The following is a 21,947-nucleotide window of genomic DNA, read 5'->3' as shown; positions in this document are numbered from 1 at the left end:
GCAGCCCGGACCCTCTGGGTGGGAGTGACATGCTGTAGTGAGCAGCCCGGACCCTCTGGGTGGGAGTGACATGCTGTAGTGTGCAGCCCGGACCCTCTGGGTGGGAGTGACATGCTGTAGTGTGCAGCCCGGACCTTCTGGGTGGGAGTGACATGCTGTAGTGTGCAGCCCGGACCTTCTGGGTGGGAGTGACATGCTGTAGTGTGCAGCCCGGGCCTCTGGGTGGGAGTGACATGCTGTAGTGAGCAGCCCGGACCCTCTGGGTGGGAGTGACATGCTGTAGTGAGCAGCCCGGACCCTCTGGGTGGGAGTGACATGCTGTAGTGTGCAGCCCGGACCTTCTGGGTGGGAGTGACATGCTGTAGTGTGCAGCCCATTAGTGTCGTCCGGATCCACCCGTGGCTTCAGGGCCTGCATGGCAGGGTGAAGTGGGCACCTGGGCCCTGCACCGTGGCATCAGTCTGTGCCCATTGCCCGTGCCTGGCAGACCCCAGTCTGGGGACCCTCCCTGAGGCCCTGAGCGATGGGAGCAGGGTCAGCGGAGGAACCGCGAGGCCCATGGTTTCACTGGCGGGACGGAGACCTCAGGCAGCGCTCACCCCGGCTCACACCCAGCCACAGCCTCACGGGGAGCCTTGCCCAGCGCCAGCCCAGCGGCACGTGGGCCGGAGCACTGCCGCAGCGGGGGCGCCAGGGCCCGGTGGCTGCTCTGGGGTCGCCTGGGGAGGAACGCTTTCTTCTCCAAACTCGCTTCCTCTGCCAGGAGCCGCTAGCCTTCGCCTGACCGTGCACACCTGTCCGCTGGAGCCGGTGTGGGTGCCAGACCCGTCCCGGGCAGGGCAGTCCCTGTGGGCGTGGACAGGTGGTGACCACTGGCTGTGCCCTCAGGGTGATGCGGGCGGCCGAGGAGACCACGTCCAACAACGTGTTCCCCTTCAAGATCATCCACATCAGCAAGAAGCACCGCACCTGGTTCTTCTCAGCTTCCTCTGAGGACGAGCGCAAGGTGCCGGGCCTGGGGGCGGGACTAGCCATCTAGCCATGGGCAGCGGCAGGTGCCGGGCCCGGGGGCGGGACTAGCCATGGGCAGCGGCAGGCGCTGGCCTCAGTGCCCGTCCTCACACCCTGCGACCAGCACCACATGCCCGGGACCTGCCCTCAGGAGGAGCCCTGCATGGGCTGAGGGGCCTCCCCGACCTTGGTGGGCACAGCAGGGCCTGAGGGAGGAGGGCCGTGCCCTGGGCAGCACATGCCCACTGGGCCCCGCTGCCCCACAGAGCTGGATGGCCTTGCTGCGCAGGGAGATCGGACACCTCCACGAGAAGAAGGACCTGCCGCTGGACGCCAGGTGGGCCCGGCTCCACCCCGTGCCCACTCCCCGCCCCCACGTCTGTCATCCCGTGTACGCGTGTACCTGAGGATGTGCGCATGTGTGTGTGCCCTGTTGGTAGTTCCTCCTTGGGGGTCACATGCTCTCAGCTGCCCACTGGAGGCCCGGCATCGGCAGCAGCCAGAGCTTTGGGTGCTGCCCCTCGTGTCCGCCCCGGCCGCCTCCGGAGTGAGTCCCTGGGACACCACTCAGTCCACCTGGGTCTCGGCGACCTCACCGAGGCGGCCCAGCAGCAAGAGCTCTTGGGCAGAACAGACCCCTCTGTCCTTTCATAGATGAGGCCACTGGGGCCCAGAGGAGGCCCGGCACCCCCAGGGCCACCTTGCAGGTCCTTGCCTGCCCTGGAGCTCCAGCCCTCAGCTCCAGCCAGGGCCCTGTGGTAGGCCCGGTGCCCTGTGGTAGGTGCCCTGCAGTAGGCTTGGTACCCTGCAGTAGGCCGGCCTAGAGATGACAGCTTCCAGGGCAGGAGCAGGGGGGACGGGGCCCTGAGGCGGGGCAGCATCTGGCCACTCGGGGCCACACTTGTGGCAGAAACCATGGGGTCGGGGAGGCAGCACAGCCTCGTCTCCGTGCTGGTCCTTGTGCCTCGATGGAGCGTGTCTGTGTGTCTGCGTGCCTGTCTGTCCTCATTTGTGTTCACCTGTGTCTGTGTCCTGTGTTTATCTGTGCATATGCCCGCATCAGTGTGTGGTGTGTGCACGTGCCTGTGTTTGTCGTGTCTGTGTGTCCACATGTTTGCGGTGTGTCTGTCTGTGAGTGCAGGGAACGCTGCCCTGTGCTCACTGCCACCCTTCCTCCCCCGACCCCAGCGACTCCGGCTCGGACACAGACAGTTTCTACGGTGCCATTGAGCGGCCTGTGGACATCAGCCTCTCTCCATACCCCACGGACAACGAAGGTGAGGGCGTCTCGGCGTGCTCCCCCGTCCTGCTCCACACCCGGACCTGGCTGCTGCCCGCTCTGTCCCTGTGGCTCCCCAGCCCGCCCGGCCTCCCCTCAGCCCTGCCCAGGCCTCCCTGACAGCAGCGCTCCGAGCCTCGCCCCTCTGCCCCCGGTGCAGCCCGCCTGGTCCGCCCTGCTCTGACCCCCATCTGCCCACAGACTACGAGCAGGACGACGAGGACGACTCGTACTTGGAGCCCGACTCCCCCGAGCCCGGGAAGCCCGAGGGTAGGTGGCCAGAGGTGGGCTGGGGGTGCTTTGGGCAGAGGGCAGGGGCTGGGGCTGCCAGCCCCACCCTGTGCCTCGGTCTCTCCACAATGACCGGCGTGTCAGAGGGAACAGAGCAGAGGAGGCGCGTGCTCTGGCTGCCGCTCCTGCCACTCACGGGAGGGCCCACTTGGGGTGGGAGCCAGGCTGTCCACGCCCTGTGGCTGGCAGCGCTCCATGGAGCTCAAGGCCACACAGGCCCTCCCAGGCCCCTCCCACCTGCCGGCAGCCCCAGTACCGTCCCCCCCCCCCCCTCCCCCGTCCGAGGGCCTCCAGGGCTCGGGCCTGGTGCACTCCTCCCGTCCCACCTGGGCCACAGCCAATGTCCTCGCTGGGCTGTCGACACCTCCAGCCTGGACTCTGTGCCCCACAGCTCGCCAGTGTCGCCTCCGTGTCCCAGGGCACCTTACACTGCCCTCGTCTTCCTCCGAGCCGCCCCGCCCCCTCCCTGGTGGGAATCCGGCCTCAGCGAGGCCAGCTCCTCCGCATCCTCCTTGCCTCCTCTCCCCCTTCGCCGCTGGCACCCCATGGCTCCTGGTGTGACCTCTGGGTTTCAGGGAGCCTGCTCAGGCTGCCGCACGCGGGGTGGGGGGGGGGCGGTGACCAGGGCGTGGGCTGGGTCAGTCCCCAGGGGAAGGCTGCCTGGGAAGTGCTGAGCGGGCGCCTCCAGGGGGCACACGCACTTGACCCGGCACCTGGTACCAGCAGGGGGGCTGGTCCCGCCTCACCAGTGAGACTTGCTCACCCACTGGGTCTCTTTGCTCCGCAGATGCCCTGACGCACCCGCCAGCCTACCCCCCGCCTCCCGTGCCCGTGCCCAGGAAGCCCGCCTTCTCCGACATGCCCCGGGCCCACTCCTTCACCTCCAGGGGCCCGGGCCCACTGCTGCCACCCCCGCCCCCGAAGCGCTGCCTCCCCGAGGTGGGCGCGGCTCCCGAGGACTTCAAGAGGGACCTGCTGGGCCCGAGGTGGCCCGAGCCTGGCCCCAGGGTGCCGGCTGCCTCCCGGAGGATGAGTGACCCCCCGGTGGGCAACCTGCCCAGCTTGCCCACCCTCCGCCGACCCCCGTGCTTCCCTGAGAGCCCCAGCCCGGAGCCCCGCGTCCCCAGCCCCGGAGCCGGCTCTGCCGGCGTGGCCGCGGCCACCTCCAGGAGCTGCGATAAACTCAAGTCCTTCCACCTGTCGCCCCGCGGGCCGCCCACGCCCGAGCCCCCACCTGTGCCTGCCAACAAGCCCAAGTTCCTGAAGGCAGTGGAGGAGGAGCCCCTGAGGGAGACGGCCCGGCCTGGACTCTTCGTGCCCCCCGTGGCACCCAGGCCTCCTGCCCTGAAGCTGCCCGTGCCCGAGCCCCCAGCGCGGTCCACGGTCCTGCCCAGGCCCGAGAAGCCGCCCCTGCCTCACCTCCAGTGAGTGCTGCCAGCTCTCCCTGCACCCAGCCCCTCCCCACGCTGGGGGGTCGGCCCTGCCCGGGGGAGGAAGGCTCTGCCTCGGCCCAGCAGCCTCTGCACCTGACCTAGGTCCGAGGATGTCCCACCATGACATGGGGCACGTCAGCCCAGCGTGGTGGGCCTGGGGCTCAGGGCTGCCTCGGGGCACCGTGGTGAGGGGGGCCGTGGGCACAGGCTTTCTGAGCCCCTGCTGTGCCTGGCCAGGGCCTTTGGGGTCGGGAGGGGCTGGCAGGGTGGCCGCCTGCCCTGGGAGAGGCCTGGGGGACAGAGCTCGGGGTGTGAGCCTTTGGGACCCTGCCTGGGGCCCTGGGTGTGCCCCTGGCTCTGGAGCCACCGGGGCTGCCTCGCCACCCTCCCCGAGTGGGAACTTGCCGGAATGTGGAGCGTGGCGGTGACTCCCCCAGGCCTGCTCGAAATGCTTTCTGCTTTATTGCTGGGCAGTGCCAGGAGCCCCGGGGCCCCCACTTCCAGTGTCGGCAGCCTGTGGTCAGAGATGCCGGGACCCACAGCAGTGAAGCCCTGGGGGCCACAGGGTGCGCCTCGAGTGGGTGCGCTAAACCGGGCCCCCAGCACCCTCGGCCACGGCACCTTCTCCCCAGGACTCTCTTTTTTATTCTTATCTGAGGCAGTGTTATTTATTTTTATTATTATTATTTTTAATGATTTAAGAGAGAGGGGAAGGGAGAAGGAGATTGAGAGAGAGAAACATCGATCGCTGCCTCCTGTACCCACCGGGAATCGAACCTGAGACCTGTTGGTGTCTGGGATGATGTTCCAACCAATGAGCCACCCGGCCAGGGCCCCAGGGCTCTTGTTAGGCCTGCTCCTGTGGGAGGGGCCTGGGAGGACCCCTTGCGGCCTCACTTGTTTCACGAGGGGCCACAGTGGTGCAGACTGTCACTGCGGAGCCTGGGACCTGGGCCTGGGACCAGGGTTGACTCACGGCACAGTCTCACCCACAATCCAGCAGCTGGTCCTGCGCGGGCTCCTTAATTCTCCCCGAGCCGCCGGGCCACACGTGGCTCAGCCCCTTCACACCTGCCCCTGACCCTGCCCCGCCCCCCAGGAGGGCTGTGACTTGGCCCAGGCCACAAAGCGGGTCTGGGTGGAGCTGGGGCTGAGAGGCCACCACCTTGCGGCTCCACAGCGTCCGCGCTCAGGCCCCACCCAGCAGCCTGGCAGTGTCACCGGCAGCCTGACCCCAGCTGGGGCTTCCAGGTCCCGCGATTCCTGCTGCCTCAGAGCCGTCACACGGCCTCGCAGACGCTGTGGCCGTGGGCCTTCGCCACAGGCTGTGGCAGCCAGACCCCGTGTGCCGAGGCCGAGCTGGCGAGGTCACCCGGTGCACAGGCTGGTGTGGAGGGGAGCTGAGGGGCCGCCCTGTGTGACGGACGTGACCTTCTTGCTCCCCTCCCAGGCGGTCACCCCCTGACGGGCAGAGTTTCAGGAGCTTCTCCTTTGAAAAGCCCCGCCTACCCTCGCAGGCTGACGCCTCGCAGGACGACCCGGGTGGGAAGGACTCTGGGAAGGACTCGGATGAAGACTATGAAAAGGCAAGCGGCACCGAGAGCCCAAGCCGGCGAGGGGGGCGCTGCAGGAGGGCTGCGGGCGGAGTCCCCCATGGCCGGCTCAGCCAGGAGCCCCCAGACCTGGCGCTGAGGGGACAGAACCTGGTGCAGAGCCTAGGATCTCGGCACAGGCTGGCAGCCGGTGGGGGTGGGGGTCGCTGGCCACGAGCGCATACAGACCACGCAGCTGACCACGCTGCTGACCACGCTGCCCTCCCTCCAGGTGCCCCTGCCCACCTCAGTCTTCATCAACACCACCGAGTCCTACGAGGTGGAGAGGTGAGTGGGAGCCCTTCTCTCCGGGCCTTGTTTGTATAGACACGAGGGTCCCCGTCTTTCTGTCCCCTCCTCACCGCAGTGCTGGGTCACGGCTGGCACAAGTGCTCGGCCGAGTGTCGCCGGAAACCTGGCGAAACAGCAGATGCCATTAGCTCAGTTCTGCTGTCACCCTGGGCTGGCCCTCCCGGCACCCACTGCTCTCGGCACCCACTGCTCTCGGCACCCACTGCTCTCAGTACCCATTACTCCCTTCACCCACTGCTCCCTGCACCCACTGCTCCCTTCACCCACTGCTCCCTTCACCCACTGCTCTCAGCACCCACTGCTCCCTTCACCCACTGCTCTCAGCACCCATTACTCCCTTCACCCACTGCTCCCTGCACCCACTGCTCCCTTCACCCACTGCTCTCAGCACCCACTGCTCCCTTCACCCACTGCTCTCAGCACCCATTACTCCCTTCACCCACTGCTCCCTGCACCCACTGCTCCCTTCACCCACTGCTCTCAGCACCCATTACTCCCTTCACCCACTGCTCCCTTCACCCACTGCTCCCTTCACCCACTGCTCTCAGCACCCATTACTCCCTTCACCCACTGCTCCCTGCACCCACTGCTCCCTTCACCCACTGCTCTCAGCACCCACTGCTCCCTTCACCCACTGCTCTCAGCACCCATTACTCCCTTCACCCACTGCTCCCTGCACCCGCTGCTCCCTTCACCCACTGCTCTCAGCACCCACTGCTCCCTTCACCCACTGCTCTCAGCACCCATTACTCCCTTCACCCACTGCTCCCTGCACCCACTGCTCCCTTCACCCACTGCTCTCAGCACCCATTACTCCCTTCACCCACTGCTCCCTGCACCCACTGCTCCCTTCACCCACTGCTCTCAGCACCCATTACTCCCTTCACCCACTGCTCCCTGCACCCACTGCTCCCTTCACCCACTGCTCTCAGCACCCACTGCTCCCTTCACCCACTGCTCTCAGCACCCACTGCTCCCTGCACCCACTGCTCTCAGCACCCATTACTCCCTTCACCCACTGCTCCCTGCACCCACTGCTCCCTTCACCCACTGCTCCCTGCACCCACTGCTCCCTTCACCCACTGCTCTCAGCACCCACTGCTCCCTTCACCCACTGCTCCCTGCACCCACTGCTCCCTTCACCCACTGCTCTCAGCACCCACTGCTCCCTGCACCCACTGCTCTCAGCACCCATTACTCCCTTCACCCACTGCTCCCTGCACCCACTGCTCCCTTCACCCACTGCTCTCAGCACCCATTACTCCCTTCACCCACTGCTCCCTGCACCCACTGCTCCCTTCACCCACTGCTCCCTGCACCCACTGCTCCCTTCACCCACTGCTCTCAGCACCCACTGCCATCAGCACCCACTGCTCCCTGCACCCACTGCTCATGGCGCCTGAGCTGCAGGAGAGCGAGAGGACAAAGCCACATGGGCCTGCGGCTGGAGGGTCCCCAGGGAGCCGTCTGAAGATGGGTCACTTGCTGACTTAATTTTCAGGCTGTTCAAAGCCACGAGCCCGCGGGGAGAGCCCCAGGACGGACTCTACTGCATCCGCAACTCCTCCACCAAGTCCGGGAAGGTAGGTGCCACGGGGGAGCCTGGCGGCCAGCCTGCCAAAGCCCACGCCCTGGGGCTGGCTGCGTCGCGCTGGGTCTGCTGGCCCTCCCACGTCAGGCTGCGGCGGGCACACCAGGCGACAGGCCGCGTTCCCATGAGCCTCTGCCCCTCCACCCAGTGCCATCCTTGGGGTCTCTGCCTGGCAGCCCCCGCCCCATTTATTCTCAGGAAGTAGATACCATCTGCAGATTGGGGGAAGGGGGCTGGGGCCCTGGCCTCCCATGGGGGTTCCTGTACTCTGAAGGGGAGGCTGCTTGGGGCAGGGCCAATGGCAGGTCGTCTGCCAGCTCGGCCTCTGCCCCTCCAGGGGCGACTTGTGTGCCCTCACTGAGCCTCAGTTTCCCCATGTGTATCAGAGACGGTCCTGGTGGACCAGGCACCCTCGAGTCTCATCGGAGGCCATCTGAGGGCAGGGCGCCCCCCCCACGTTGTCCCTGAGGGCCAGGGGACTCAGCCTTGATGCCGCTCACCCCTGGGTCCCCGAGGCCCGGCTCTCCCCATCAGAGCTGCCCTCACCCTGCCTGCTGCTTTTCTCCTCAAGGTTTTGGTCGTGTGGGATGAAACCTCCAACAAAGTGAGGAACTACCGCATCTTTGAGAAGGTAAGCGGGCTGGCTGAGGGCCCTGAGCGGGAAGGGGTGTGGCTGGGGGCCAGACAGTCTCCCCAAAGAGCAGGGATGGGCAACATCGGCCGGCCAGCTGGCCGTATAAGGCCCTGCCAAACCGGATGATGAGGGGCGAGTTAATTACCTGTCTGACCAAATAGAGAGGCTGATGTTTAAGCTGATAGTTTTGTATCGCCCTCGAATGATGTTATAAATATCCACATGGCCCTTGGCAGAAACCAGGTCCCCACCGCTGCCCTAGAGTGTAGGCAGGGGGCAGGCTGAGGCTGGCACCTGCGGGCACCATCCCTCCCCCACTCCCTCAGCCTCCCGCTTCCCTGGCCTCGCTGTGTCCTCAGTGAGCTAGAGGGGGTGGGGTGACCAGCTCCTGACCCGGCTTATCTACAGCCTGGCCTGATCCCCTGGTGAAGCGGGGGAGGGAGGCGGGAACTGGGAGGCAGGCACGGAGGGGAGGGAACGGGCAGTGGGAGCAGGGCTGGCCGCCCCGTTTTGCACGGAGGGGAGGGAACAGGCAGCGGGAGCAGGCCAGTCCTTAGGGCTGGCCGCCCCATTTTGCAGGGGTGGAGAGCTGGCCCAGCCCCCCTGACCTCGCTCTCCTGTCCCCAGGACTCTAAATTCTACCTGGAGGGCGAGGTCCTGTTTGTGAGCGTGGGCAGCCTGGTGGAGCACTACCACACCCACCCGCTGCCCAGCCACCAGAGCCTGCTGCTGCAGCACCCCTATGGCTACGCGGGGCCCAGGTGACGCCTGCGCCAGAGCTGCTGGCAGAGGTGACCAGGGGCCACCTCCTCATGCCCATGAGACTGGCCTGCCTGGGAGGAGGAGCTCTGGATGGAGGCTTCCCAACAGACATCTTGTGGAATCGGCCAGGCCAGGCCCCACCCAGCAGGCCGAGTCCCTAGAGGGCTGGAGGCTCTCGTATCCCACCCCGCGTGCCCTGCCGCACTTCCCAGGAGCCCGGGGTCCCTGGACGAAGCCCTGCCTGCGCTTCACGGACAGGAATTCTGGTCCCCCCAGCGCACCCACCCTGCATGGGGCAGGGGGCTGGGCAGGGCTTGGGCATTTGGGTGGGGGCAGGGGCTGGCCCCAGGACCCCCAGGAACGCTAAGACTCGGCTCCCGCAGGGGCCTTTGCTGCACAATAAAGCACAGGTGACCTTTGCCGCGGTGGCCGGGCTTCACTGGCAAGGAGGGGTGGCCGGCCGTACTGAGGATCCACACCGACATCCAGGGGGTCTCCCACCTCCCGGCGCAGGTGCTCAATGACCTGCCGGGGTTCGCAGCCAGTAGTGGATGGGACCGGAGTGCAGCAGTCCGGCTCCGCCCACCCTCCGCGTGCCAGGCTCTGCTGGGGTTCCAGGAAGACCTGTAGGGGGAAGTGACCACCACAGACAGGAGCAGGAAGAGAGGGCCCTGAGTTGGCCAAGGGTAGGTGGGGATGGTGGCACCCGGATGGCTGAGTCCTCCAGGCCACACGGGGATGGGCCAGCCCCGATCCATCTCTCGCTTCCTGCCATGAATTCCAGCCGGCGACTCCCTGGCAGGTCAGCCAGACGGGATATATTTGTGTGGGAAGCGGCCTTAGCTGGGGGTCAGGGCTGGCAGGGACCCCAGGATCATCTAATCCTCGCTGCACTCTGAGTTGGGGAAAGGCATTCGCTGTGTAAAGCCCAGACCCCGAACAGCACTGTGCCCGCTGTCCCCTGGAGGAGGCCCTTTGGACTCCTCCCCGCACCTGGACGTGTTCTGGGGTGGGGTGGTCAGCTGGAGAAGGGGAAGAGATGAAGCTGGTCAGCTGATGCGGGAGGCCACGCCCCTAGGGTGCTGGGGGGTGCAGGGGCGACAGTGGCCATCTGCCTCCAGGAACCAAGTGTCCCCGCTGTCTGCAGATGTTTCCTCTAAGGCCTCCTGGGGTGAGGCTCGGTGCAGTTACCATCGAGTCTGGGGCACGGGGACAGGGAGCTTCCCATGTCCTGCAGCGGCTCTGGAAAACCAATCCTGTGCCTGCAGTCACAGCTCTCCGCCCTCTGCCCTCTGCCCTGTACTTGTTTGGGGAACCCAGTGAGGCACATCCTTCTCCACTGTGGCTGCAACTTCCCTTCCTGTAAAATTTTTTAAAAATATGTTTTTATTGATTAATTTAGAGAGAGGAAGGGAGAGGGAGAGATAGAAACATTGATGAAACACTGATCAGCTGCCTCCTGCACACTCCCCACTGGGGATCAAGCCCACAAACTGGGCATATGCCCTAACCAGGAATCGAACTATGACTTCCTGGTTCAGGGGCTGATGTTCAACCACTGAGCCACACCGTCCCGGCATGTGTAAAACTTTAAAATGGGGACTTGGGTCAGAGAACAGCTTCCAGCCGGTGCCTGGGGTCCTCCACGCTGGTGATGTGAGGCAGGACCCAGGTCGCTATAGCTTTTAGCTAACATGCAGCCACTTCGGAGACAGCTCAGTGGGTGAAGCATTTGAAGACCCTGAGCTGGAAGATTTTGAGGTTCTGGGGCCCAGAGCCACGTGATAGGAACTTCTAGCTGCCAGGACAGATGAGGCCTGTGGTTGCCTAAGGCCCAGCCCAGAGTCTGGCCTGGCCTCACTCCTCCCAGGCCCTGGGTCTATTGTGAACTATTCCTGGGCCCAGGGCCTCAGTTGCAAGAGTGTGCGCGTTGGGGGTGGCAGATGGGATCCCAGGCATGGTCCTCCAGCATGAAGCCAGGCAGACGGGCCCCACTCCCTCCTGAGACCTGCCCTGAATGTTCTGTACCTCCTAGCGAGCACTTCCTGTGCTCGAGGCGCTGCGCTGGGCCCTTGACATAGTTTGCTCGGAGAAGCGGCTGCTGTTAGTTCCATTTTACAGGTGAGAAACTGAGGCCAAGGTCTGGATTCAAGTTCCAACTCTGCTACGTGATCTCCTTCCACCTCTCAGCGCAGACCCTATGCTCTGGCTAGCTCCCCGCCACCCCTCATGGCCTCTGAGTTACTGCGGGGTGCCCAGATCCTGGTGTGCTCAGAGATGGGGTGCATTCCTGGGCTGGGAAGCTTCTCCAAGCCCAGGGCTGACCTGGTTTTACTTTTCCTGCAGTTGGTGAGAGAGTGCAGTGAACCTCTACATCTTCTGTTATTAGAGACTTTTTATTATAAAAAGATGTTTTTAGAACCAGAAGAGACCTCACAGAGCAAGTCTAGTAGCCCCCAGTCTCCCCCTTCCTCTGGGTCACATGTGGGCGCCCCCTGCTGGTTCAAGGAAGGGCTTCCGGTACTTTACCGGGAATGGGTGGCTTTGACAGGGCCCCAGGGAGGAAAAGGCCTGGGCTTCTTGCTCAGTGCTCACTGAGCCTGGTCTGTGGAGGGGAGACCCAGAGGACACAAGGCCACACAGGAGTACGGGGCACAGCTGGCATTTGAATCAAATCTGTGTCTAGAGGACCAGCGAGGGGAGGGCCACTGCCTCTGTCTCTGGCCGTGACCCAGCAGTGTGATCCCCTCGAGGGCGACTCCTCCGTATCCAGCTCTGCCTCGGTGCTGGCAGGCCCATCCCTCCGCCCGGAAAACGCTGCCCAATGGAGTCACGGTCACGGGGAATCCCCGAGACCACAGGTATCGACAGATACTGGTGTGATGGTGGCAGGTGACATGGGACTGGACCACCTACCTCCGCACCTGCCTGAACGCAGTCCTGGATCTACCACTTCCTGGGTCTACCTACCGACGTGATGTGGCGGTGGTCTGACGGAACCCAGCGATGGCAGTTCTGGCCTCAGTCACTTTCGATGGCCCATAGAAACATTCCATTTGTACCAGAGCCCAGCAGCAAACCAGTTACTTGGATTTGTGGTTTTCATCAAACTTGAAAACAAAACACCTTCAGACATTATATCTTCAAATAGTATATCTGTCCTCCTCCCAACTCCACCTCCCTGGTCAGGGGCTCTGATTACACACATATTTGGCCTCTTGAAGTTGTGCTACTGCTCACTGGAGCTCTGCTCCTTCTTTTCTAGACTCTTCTCTCCATGTTTCACTTAGTTTATTTTTTTAAATGTATCTTATTGATTTTTTACAGAGAGAAAGGGAGAGGGAATAGAGAGTTAGAAACATCGATCAGCTGCCTCCTGCACACCCCTTACTGGGGATGTGCCTGCAACCAAGGAACATGCCCCTGACTGGAATCGAACCCGGGACCCTTCAGTCCGCAGGCCAAGGCTCTATCCACTGAGCCACACCGGTTAGGGCTCAGTTTCTTGTCCATGTCTCCTACTTCACTTTCTTCTGCTGTGTCTAACCCGCTGTTCAGCCAGTGTGTTTTTCAGTTCACATTATATTTTTCACCTTTAGAAGTTTGTTTTGGCCTTAAAAAATGAAAATGTTTCCCGATTACAGTGGACATGGTTTTTCGTTTCAGGTGTACAACACAGCGATTAGACATTCATGGAACTTTTGAAGCGATGGTCCTGATAAATCTCACCCCATCGGACCCCCGTGCATAGTTAGACTGCATTCCTAGGCTGTGCTTGACGTCTCGGCGACGATTTGGTCTTTTCTGTACCTTCTGTCTCCACTGAACATGCTCCATGGTCTTGGACACCTCCCTCCTGCCCTGCTGACAGCCCTGTGGCCAGGCCGTGTTGCGGGTGCCAGTGGCAGATGTGAGTGAGACAGAGGGTGGAGGCCGTCACTATCCCCAGAAATGGCCCCCGATCCTCCCGTGGCCACAGCCAGGGCCCTGCTGGGAGGGAGGCCTGGGTTCCTCCCTGCTCCGCCGCCCAGCCCCGGGCCTCAGCTTTCCACCGGTATTAAGGGAGCAGGAAGCTCGGCCGGCCTGTCTCCCGGGCCTTTGGGGCTCAGAGGAGACAACGGGGAGGACAGGCCAGCCTCCAGGTCACGGGCCGGTGGCCTGTTCGAGAAGGTGACTGGTGCTCCTTCCTCCAGCCTCCGCGGGCCAGGCCCCGGGCTCCAGGCAGCCGCCCCGTCGGTGGGGCCTTATCAGCGTCCGCAGGCCCGAGGTGCCGACCGCACCCTGGTTGCCGGTCGGCCGCGTCTGCCGGCGGACTCCCGCCCGCTGGGCTGAGGACGGAGCCCAGCACGGGGCCGCGCACGGGGGCCGGGGCCTCTGCTGCAGGAGCGGGGGAGCCGAGCAGGCAGAGGCCCGACCCGGCCCGCACTGGCCCCGCTGGGACAGCGCCCGGGGCTGACGGGCGTTGAGAAGGCCGAGCTGCGCGTCCGTGAGCCTGGGCCGCAGGAGGCCTCCACCGGAGTCTGACCGGCGACAGAGACCGAGGGGACGAGCGGCTGCGGGGAGCGGTGCCGCTGGCACAGCCGGCGCGGCCGCTTTCCGCGCCCCCCGTCCCCGCGCTGCAACCCCGACGGTGGCGCCGGACCCTAGCTGTCGGCGGGAAGGGCGGGGCCGCGCCGAGGCCAGTCCCCGCGAACTCCGGAGAAGCCCCGCCCTTTGTCAACAAGGCCCCGCCCTTCCGCGGCCTCCCGCACGCGGACAGCCAATCGCAGGGTGCGTTGCTTGGCGGTGCGTCCCGGGCTGGGCCTATGGGGAGGCGCGTTGTTGGGCTGCAGCGCCGCTAGCCGCACCCAGCCGGAGCGGCCAGGGCTGCGCTGAGGGCTGAGGGGGCGGAGAGGCCGGGCGGGCCGGGTGCGCGCGGCGGACAAGGGGCGGAGCCCGAGCCGGAGCTGGAGCCGGAGGCGACGGGCGGCGGCCGCACTCGGACTTGGGGTCCCGCGCGCTGCCTGAGTTTCGTCCCTGAGGTGAGGCCGGGCGGCGGGGCCTGCAGCCTGCCGAGCGGGCGGGAGCAGCGCGGAGGGCGGGGGCGGTGGTGGGGCGGCGGGGCCGCCCTCGGAAGGGTCCCGCCCTTCGGCCGTCGGCCTGGACCGGTGCGGAGCCGACGCTCTGCAAGCCTTTTGCACGGGGGTGGCGGTGGGGGCGCGCGGGCCCCGGTTTCCGGGCTGCGCGGTGGGGCTGGGGTCCGTGAAGAGGAGGCGGCTCCGGCCCGCCCGCTGGGCCCGCCCCTCGCTGCCCGGAGGCCGGCGTCCGCGGCGTCCGCATCCTGCCCGCCGGCCCCGGCTCCTGCAGCGACGGCGTCTGCGGGGAGGGAGAGCGCGTCCGGCCCGCAGACGGGAACAGGTCGTCCTGCAACTTTGCGCCGCGGGCCGTCCTCGCCTCGTCCTCGCTCTTCTTCGTGTCTGGGCGGCGCAGGGGCCTCTCCCCACACTTACTCCTGCTCGCGTGACGGTCAAGAGGTAGGCGGTGCGTCCCCTTCTCGCCTCGCCGCCGGGGTAACGGCTGTCTAACCTGGCGCGGCGGGCGGCGAGGCCCAACACGTACCGCGCTGGTCCGGTCCCCGCGGCCGCGAGCCTGGCTGGGGGCCCCCCCGAGCTGCGGGCCTGTGCGGAAAGGGGGTTCCGCGTGTGGAAAGGGACTGAGATCTCAGTGGAGGCCCCGGCGTCTCCTCGGCGCAGGTCCGCGGGCCCCGGTGACAGGCGGGTGGACGGAGCCTCGAGGGGGCTCAGCCCGGCCCAGAGCGGGGCGCGCCGGGCCCGCGGGGAATTGGTGCAGGCCCCGCAAACGCCAGCGATGTGCCCAGTATTGTTGTTTCTCTGCTTTATTTTTTTAAAATCCCAAATCTGAATACCCCCGCTGGTTCTGGCGACGGGGAGAGCGAGAGCAGCCAGGTTGTCGGTGCGGAAGCGGCGGGCTCTGGCCGTCGGAAGGCGCCTCGGAGTCGGTGTGGCTGGGCGGGTGGTGGTGGTGTTTGTGGAGCTTTTGGGTTCAGAGGCTCCGGAACGACGTGCGTCCGCATTCGACCCATTTCCAACACGCAGGGGAGTTTCCTTTTAGAGTGTGAGTTCCAGGCCGGCCCTTTCTCCTGTAACTAACTCTGACGCTGCCTCATACCGCTTGGGTTTTGTTTGGTGGTATTCTGTTTTACTGATTGTGCCGCAAAGGCTGTTTGTTCAGATGATGGTTAGTTTTTAGTTATTTGAAGTAGTCATTGTATTGAAGCAGAAAACACCTAACTAGGCTAATTTAATTTTTTTGTTAATCCTTACCTGAGGATCTCCCCCCCCCCCCCATTGATTTTCAGGGAGGGTGAAAGAGAGAGAGGGGGATAGGGAGAGATGTGTGAGAGAGAGAGACATGGATTGTTTGCCTCCCCAGATGGAACCTGCAACACAGGCATGTGCCCTTGACTGGGAATCAAACCCAGGACCCTAGGGTGGTTGGTGGACGCTCTAACCACTGAGCAACCAGCCAGGGTTTGGCAGTTAATTTTAAAAAGACATTTTATTATGTGAAACCTAGAGCTTAAGTGGACTTTATTTTCACATGTTTAGTTCGTCTCTCACATACACAGAGAATAGTGTAAGCCTCTCTTTACCCTCATCCAGCTTCAACTGTTAATTCATAGCTAATTTTGCTGTATCTGTAGCCCCAAACCTAGATGCCATTCGTTTTAACTGTTAAATATTTCAGTATGTGTATCTACATACATCCTCTTAAAAAAGATAAACACAAATACCACTATCCCCAAATTCCTTATTACCTTCATATATCCAACCAGTGTTAACATCTTGATTGTCTCAATTCTTTTTAACAGTTTGAATTCCGATCCACATGCTGTTCATACATTGTGTGTGTGTGTGTGTGTGTGTGTGTGTATATATATATACATATATATATACATATATATATACATATATATATACATATACACACACATACATATTTCATAGAGGGAGAGAGAGATAGAAACATCAATGATGAGAATCATTGATCAGCTGCCTCCTGCATGCTCCCCACTGGGGATAAAGCCCACAATCCAGGCATGTGCCCTTGACTGGAATCGAACCTGGGACCCTTCAGTCCGAAGGCCGACACTCTATCCACTGAGCCAAACCAGCTAGGGCCATACTTTTTTTTTTTTTTCCTAAATATATTTTACTGATTTTTTACAGAGAGGAAGGGAGAGGGATAGAGAGTTAGAAGCATCGATGAGAACATCGATCAGCTGCTTCCTGCACCCTCCCTACTGGGGATGTGCCCACAACCAAGGTACATGCCCTTGACCAGAATCGAACCTGGGACTCTTCAGACCACAGGCCGATGCTCTATCCCAGGCCAACGCTCTATCCACTGAGCCAAACCGTTAGAGCCATACATTGTTTTAATCTATTCCCCCTCTATCTTTTGTTATCTCTTATAATTTATTTGTTGCTGAAACTTGATGGTTTGTCCTGTGGAGTTACATACAGTCTGGATTTTATTATGTATTGTGGTTTACACAAAATTTACTGTAAATTTAATCAGTTAGATGTAAAGGTGTAATCAGAATCATGATTGATGTACTTTTTGGCAAGAAGACTCTGAACCTCGTCCAGCACGGCCAGGGGTGAAGGAGGGGGGGCGGGGAGGCGGGGAAGGATTAAAGAAGACAAAGAGAATACAGTCAGTTGGGGATAGGTAGGTTCACTGGATGAGGACACAGTGACAGCCTGTAAGCCCAAGCTTTAGAGCACACAAAGCAAAACAAGGGAAGTGGTCAACATGTTTACAGTGTTCTTGCGAATTTCACCTCGTTTTGGCAGCACTTGCTGCATCTCCCACAGCCCATTAGCTACCAAGGAAGGAACAAGGGAGGACTATAAGGTCAAGCTTAATCATGCTAGGAGGGCTCTGGCTCTGCCCTCCAAGCTGGGACTTGTTTGGGGCCCTGCCACAGGTCAGTCCAAGGCTTGATCCTATAGCCGCTCCCTACAGACTTCATAGGTGAGTTAGGCCGATGAGGATTAATAGTTTTTCTTCTTGTTAGCAGCCCTTGAAGCTCAAACTTAGTCATTATTTCATTAGGCATTAGAAATGTGGATAAATTCTTTAACTTCATTTATTAGCTGGAATGCTTCTAAAAGAGACATTGCCCTTCTATAATTTCGTTACCTTAAATTATAGCTCTTTCAGGAAAGACAGGATAAATAATAAATACTTAATTTCTGTCAATTATTTTCTAGTTTTTTATAATACTGAGTTGGCATCCTCCAGAAGTAGCCAATGAGTTGTATGTGTTTGTATCATTGTGAACTCATGAATTTAAGCATATTTGATATGATTGAATCCATTGTAGGTATTATCTTTATTGATACTCAGATTATCCCATCTTTGTCCAATAGTAATCTGTTCAAATTGGGTCCTAAATCCTGTAGACACAGCTCTAATAGTTTCTGAGTGCTCTCCTTTTTGGTATGACAGATTGCACTGGGCTCATCTTGTAAATTTTCTATCCCAGCTCTGAAATCATCCATTTCTCCAAATGAAAAATCATATTTATTAAACACAATCTGGGCCCTGGGCTCACTTGTTCATTGCCACTAGGTTGATGGTCTTTTCAGATCACGGGTTTCTGATACTTCCAGTTGTAAAGCAAGAGGACAGAGTTCTACTTAACCTTTTTTTTAAGTCCTCACCCAAGGAGTGAGGTTTTTTCTCCATTGATTTTTAGAGAGAGTGGAAGGAAGGGGAGAAAGAGGGAAACATTGATGTGAGAGAAACACATCTATTGGTTGCCCCCTGTACGTGCCCTGATGTGGGGGATGGAACCCACAACCTAGGTATGTGCCCTGACCAGGTATTGAATCGGCAACCTTTTGGTATATGGCAGTGGTCTGCAAACCACGGCTTGCGAGCCACATGTGGCTCTAGGCCCCTTGAGTGTGGCTCTTCCACAAAATACCACGTGTGGATGCGTACGTACAGTGCGATTGAAACTTCGTGGCCCATGCGCAGAAGTTGGTTTTCGGCCTGGGCGAGTCTTTTGAAGAAGTGGTGTTAGAAGAAGTGGGGGGTGTTGGTTGGTCGGGCGACGCAGCGTGGGGGAGGCGCGCGCGATTCATTCATGAGTTGAGTGAGCCAGCTAGTCAGCAGTCTCGCGTGCAGTGGTTAGTGCTAGTCGCGTCGCAAATTGCGTGCGGGTGACAAAAGTACCTACTCGAAGCATAAAGTTACCTGTATTTTTCCAACCAGCTGCAAATCCTACAGGTATTTTTGTCATCAATTTAAGAATTGTAATTATTTTGTGTTGGTGGCTTGATTATTATAAAATGAAACATTTTTTTAGGTATGTTGAGATGGTTTGGACATATAGAGAGGATATACGAAAGGAGATAGACGAAACAAGTATACAAGACGAGTGTGGATGGGAGAGTTGGAAGGGGTCGACCTCAGCGAACGTACCTCAATCAGATTGAGGACGTTTTTAGCAAAGGCCAGCTTAGGAGTATCCTAATGAAGTTAATAACAGTGTACCTACCTATATAGTTTAAGTTTAAAAAATTTGGCTCTCAAAAGAAATTTCAGTCGTTGTACTGTTGATATTTGGCTCTGTTGACTAATAAGTTTGCCGACCCCTGGTATAAGGGATAATGCTCCAACCAACTGAAACACAGGGCCAGTGCAACTTAACCTTCTTGATCTTAGACCTGTATCTTTTTCTTCTAAGAGAAACATCTTGATTCTGATTACTCATGGTTTTATCCCACACTGTATACATCTCAGTCTCAGGAGGAGAATATGAACACTATACCACCAGCTAATAAAAACTGTTTAAGAGTTTTTTTTGCATACTTATTAGGGATATGTAGGCTAATTACTGTGATTAAAGTCACTCAGAATCATTGCTCTATGATTTTGCTACTTCTGGACATGTACTTTGGTTCTTTTGTTTTTTATTTTGCTTTCAATATTTAGGGATTGATTTTTAAAGTTGAATTTTGTCTTATACTTATGTAAAATATGAAAAGACTCTCAAAAGCAAACATAAAACAAGGTATATTTAAAGTAACAAAACACAATCACTTATCTGTTCTCTGTATACATGAGTTTGGTTTTTGTTTTTTTGTTTGAAGATTCCACATATCAGTGAGATCATACAGTATTTGCCTTTCTCTGCCTGATTTCACTTATCATAATGCCTTTAAGGTTTATCCATGTTGCAAATGTCAGGGTTTCCTTTTTTATGGCTGAGTAACTTTCCAGTGTGTATGTGTGTGTGTGTGTGTGTGTGTGTGTGTGTGTAATGTTTTCTTTATCCATGCATGCATCCATCCATCAGTGGGTACGTAGGCTTCTTCCATGTTTTGGCTATTGTAAACTAGAGGCGGGGGCTGGGAGGGGCCGTGGGCGGTTGGCCAGTGGGGGGTGCAGTTGGGGTTGGGGGGCGATCAGGGCCCTGATCAGGCTGGTTGGCTGCTGCAGTGCATATCATAGCCACCGGTCGTTCTGGTCATTTTGCCATTCCAGTCACTGGGCTTTTATATATACTAGAGGCCTGGTGCACAAAAATTTGTGCACTCGGGAGGGTCCCTCAGCCCGGCCTGTGCCCTCTCGCAGTCTGGGAGCCCTTGGGGGATGTCCACTTGGCAGTGGGGAGCAGGCCTAGCTGCAGTCGGACATCCTTAGCGCTGCTGAGGAGGCAGGAGAGGCTCCCTTCACCACCGCTATACTGGCAGCCGTCAGCCTGGCTTGTGGCTGAAAAGAGCTCCCCCTGTGGAAGCACACTGACCACCAGGGGGCAACTCCTGCATTGAGCATCTGCCCCCTGGTGGTCATTGTGTGTCATAGTGACCAGTGATTCCTGGTCGCTCTGCTGTTAGGGTCAATTTGCATATTACCTTTTTATTATATAGGATAGAGGCCTGGTGCATGGGTGGGGCTGGCTGGTTTGCCCTGAAGGGTGTCCCGGATCAGGGTGGGGGTCCTGCTGGGGTCCCTGGCCAGTCTGCGTGAGGGGCTGATGGCTGTTTGCAGGCTGGCCAAGCCCCTCAGCAGGGACCCTCTCACCCCATGAGGGTGTGGCCATCCTGGGTGAGGGGCTGATGGCTATTCGCAGGCTGGCCAAACTTCAAGCCACCCAAGCTCCCAGTGGAGGCTGGTTGGAAGCAGGTATCTGGGATTTACTTAGCTTCTATAATTGAAACTTCGTTGCCTTTTGCGGAGGCTACAGCGGGCTGCGGGATGCTTGGCTTCCTCCATCGCTGGGGCAACCAAGCCTCCTGCTTGCTTCAGCTCTGTGGCTGCCGGCCGCCATCTTGGTTGGGTTAATTTGCATATAGTCGCTCTGATTGGCTGGTGGGAGTGGCTTGGGTATAGTGAAGGTACGGTCAATTAGCATCTTTGTCTTTTATTAGTGTAGATAGATAGATAATGCTGCAATGAACGTGGGGGCGCATGTATCTTGTGGAATTAGTGTTTTCATTTTCTTTCCATATATTCCCAGAAGTGAAATTGCTGGGGTTGTATGATAGAGTTTTTTGGTGTTTTTTTTTTTTTTTTTTTTTTTAAGGCATTTCTATATTGTTTTCCATTTACATTCCACCAACAATGCACAAGGGTTCCCTTTTTCCACAACCTTGCCAACACTTATTTCTTGTATTTATAGCTATTGTAATAGGTGTGAGATGGTATCTCATTGTGGTTTTGATTTTCAGTCCCCATAGCACCTTTCATGTACCATCTGTTGGCCATCTGTATGTCTTCTTTGGAAAAATGTTTATTCAGGTCCACAAGTTTTTTCCCATTTGGTAGGATGCCTAACCCTTTTAATTTTATGGTTATTTCATACTTCCTCTTTATTAGATAGATAGTAGTGTACTGTACATGTTTTCCCACCATGTGTTTTTTTTAAATTTTATGTTGGTAAAATACACATGAAATTTAACATGTTAGCCATTTTTAAGTATATATACAGTAGTGGTACTAAATATATTCACACTTGTGCAGCCATCACCACCATCATCCCCATAACCCATCCATTCTCATGCAGCTAGGATGAGAATAATTTTACTTAGGAAATTTCTTGTAAAACTGAAATTTTGTAACTTTAAGCAGTAATTCCCCATTCTCTCCTTCTCCCAGCCCCTGATAACCACAATTCTACTTTCTGTCTTTGTTATTCTAAGTACCTCATATGAGCAGAATTATATAGTACTAGAGACCCAGTGCACGATATTTGTGCATGGGAGCGGTCCCTAGGTCTGGCTGCTGATTGAAGCGCGAGCGTCTGGTGTGGAAGGGCAGGTCCCAGCTGACCTCTGAGCCCTGGGCAGCACGTGGGCCTCTGCATGCCCCGCTTCGCCTGAGTCATCGGGCCCCCGCCCAGCTCCCTCAACGCCTGGGAGCCCGGCAGTGGCCCCGCCCCCTGCTGCTGGTCGCTGTCTGTGGGGCAATCGGCAGGGTGATCGGGCTCTGCTTGCACCCACCTTGGCCTGGCACCCCCTATTCACCTGCTCTACCATCTTGCCATGGTCCCACTCTTGTCAGGGCCCATCGGGGCCGGCAGCGCCTCCACTGCCACCCACTGCCAGCGCCATGTTGCCGACACCCGCCATGGTCCGCGCTGCCCCCTGGTGGTCAGCGCACATCATAGCGGGCGGTCGAACTCCTGGTTGAACTCCTGGTCGAGGGGACAATTTGCATATTAGGCTTTTATTATTATACTAGAGGCCCAGTGTTCGAAATTGTGCGAGGGGCTTGGCCCTCGCAGCCCCTCACAGCCTCGGCCGGCCCTCACAGCCCTGGCTTCGTCCGGAAGGTCATCCGGATGGTTGTCGGAATGTCGTCTGGACGGTCGTTCGGCTGTTCAATCTAATTAGCATATTAGCTCTTTATTATGTAGGATAGGATATGTTCTTTTGTGTCTGGCTTATTTCACTTTGCATAATGTCCTCAGTTCATCCATGCTGTAGATATGTCAGAATTTTCTTCCTCTCTCAGGCTGAAT

The 21,947-nt window shown here is 58.8% G+C and overlaps 2 protein-coding genes across 10 annotated transcripts in view; both read left to right on the top strand.

Moving 5' to 3' along the window:
- Positions 1-9,324, top strand: part of SH3BP2 (SH3 domain binding protein 2) — a 35,633-nt gene extending 26,309 nt beyond the window's left edge. For all 3 annotated transcript variants that reach the window (XM_070400288.1, XM_070400281.1, XM_070400271.1), the window contains exons 4-13: positions 889-1,006; positions 1,278-1,348; positions 2,200-2,288; positions 2,492-2,560; positions 3,369-4,005; positions 5,465-5,600; positions 5,839-5,894; positions 7,420-7,501; positions 8,081-8,140; positions 8,771-9,324. In XM_070400288.1, the coding sequence (XP_070256389.1) occupies positions 889-1,006; positions 1,278-1,348; positions 2,200-2,288; positions 2,492-2,560; positions 3,369-4,005; positions 5,465-5,600; positions 5,839-5,894; positions 7,420-7,501; positions 8,081-8,140; positions 8,771-8,908 (1,456 nt within the window). In that variant the 3' untranslated portion in view covers positions 8,909-9,324. The remainder of the gene's footprint in view (positions 1-888; positions 1,007-1,277; positions 1,349-2,199; positions 2,289-2,491; positions 2,561-3,368; positions 4,006-5,464; positions 5,601-5,838; positions 5,895-7,419; positions 7,502-8,080; positions 8,141-8,770) is intronic.
- A 3,288-nt stretch (positions 9,325-12,612) lies between these two features.
- Positions 12,613-21,947, top strand: part of ADD1 (adducin 1) — a 78,536-nt gene continuing 69,201 nt past the window's right edge. Inside the window, exon 1 of one of the 7 annotated variants that reach the window (XM_070400173.1) lies at positions 12,613-12,815. The gene's annotated coding sequence lies outside the window, so the exon portion shown is untranslated. Of the gene's footprint in view, positions 12,816-13,796; positions 13,927-14,267; positions 14,419-21,947 lie in introns of those variants that run through there. The other 6 variants (XM_070400197.1, XM_070400171.1, XM_070400179.1 and 3 more) reach the window with 6 other exon arrangements.

This window comes from Myotis yumanensis, unplaced genomic scaffold (genome assembly GCF_028538775.1).
Source record: "Myotis yumanensis isolate MYYU_CA2020_CCGP unplaced genomic scaffold, mMyoYum1.0.hap1 SCAF_1, whole genome shotgun sequence".
NCBI lineage: Eukaryota > Metazoa > Chordata > Mammalia > Chiroptera > Vespertilionidae > Myotis > Myotis yumanensis.
Note: the sequence above shows the minus strand (reverse complement) of the source record. Positions and strands in the feature narration are given on the sequence as shown.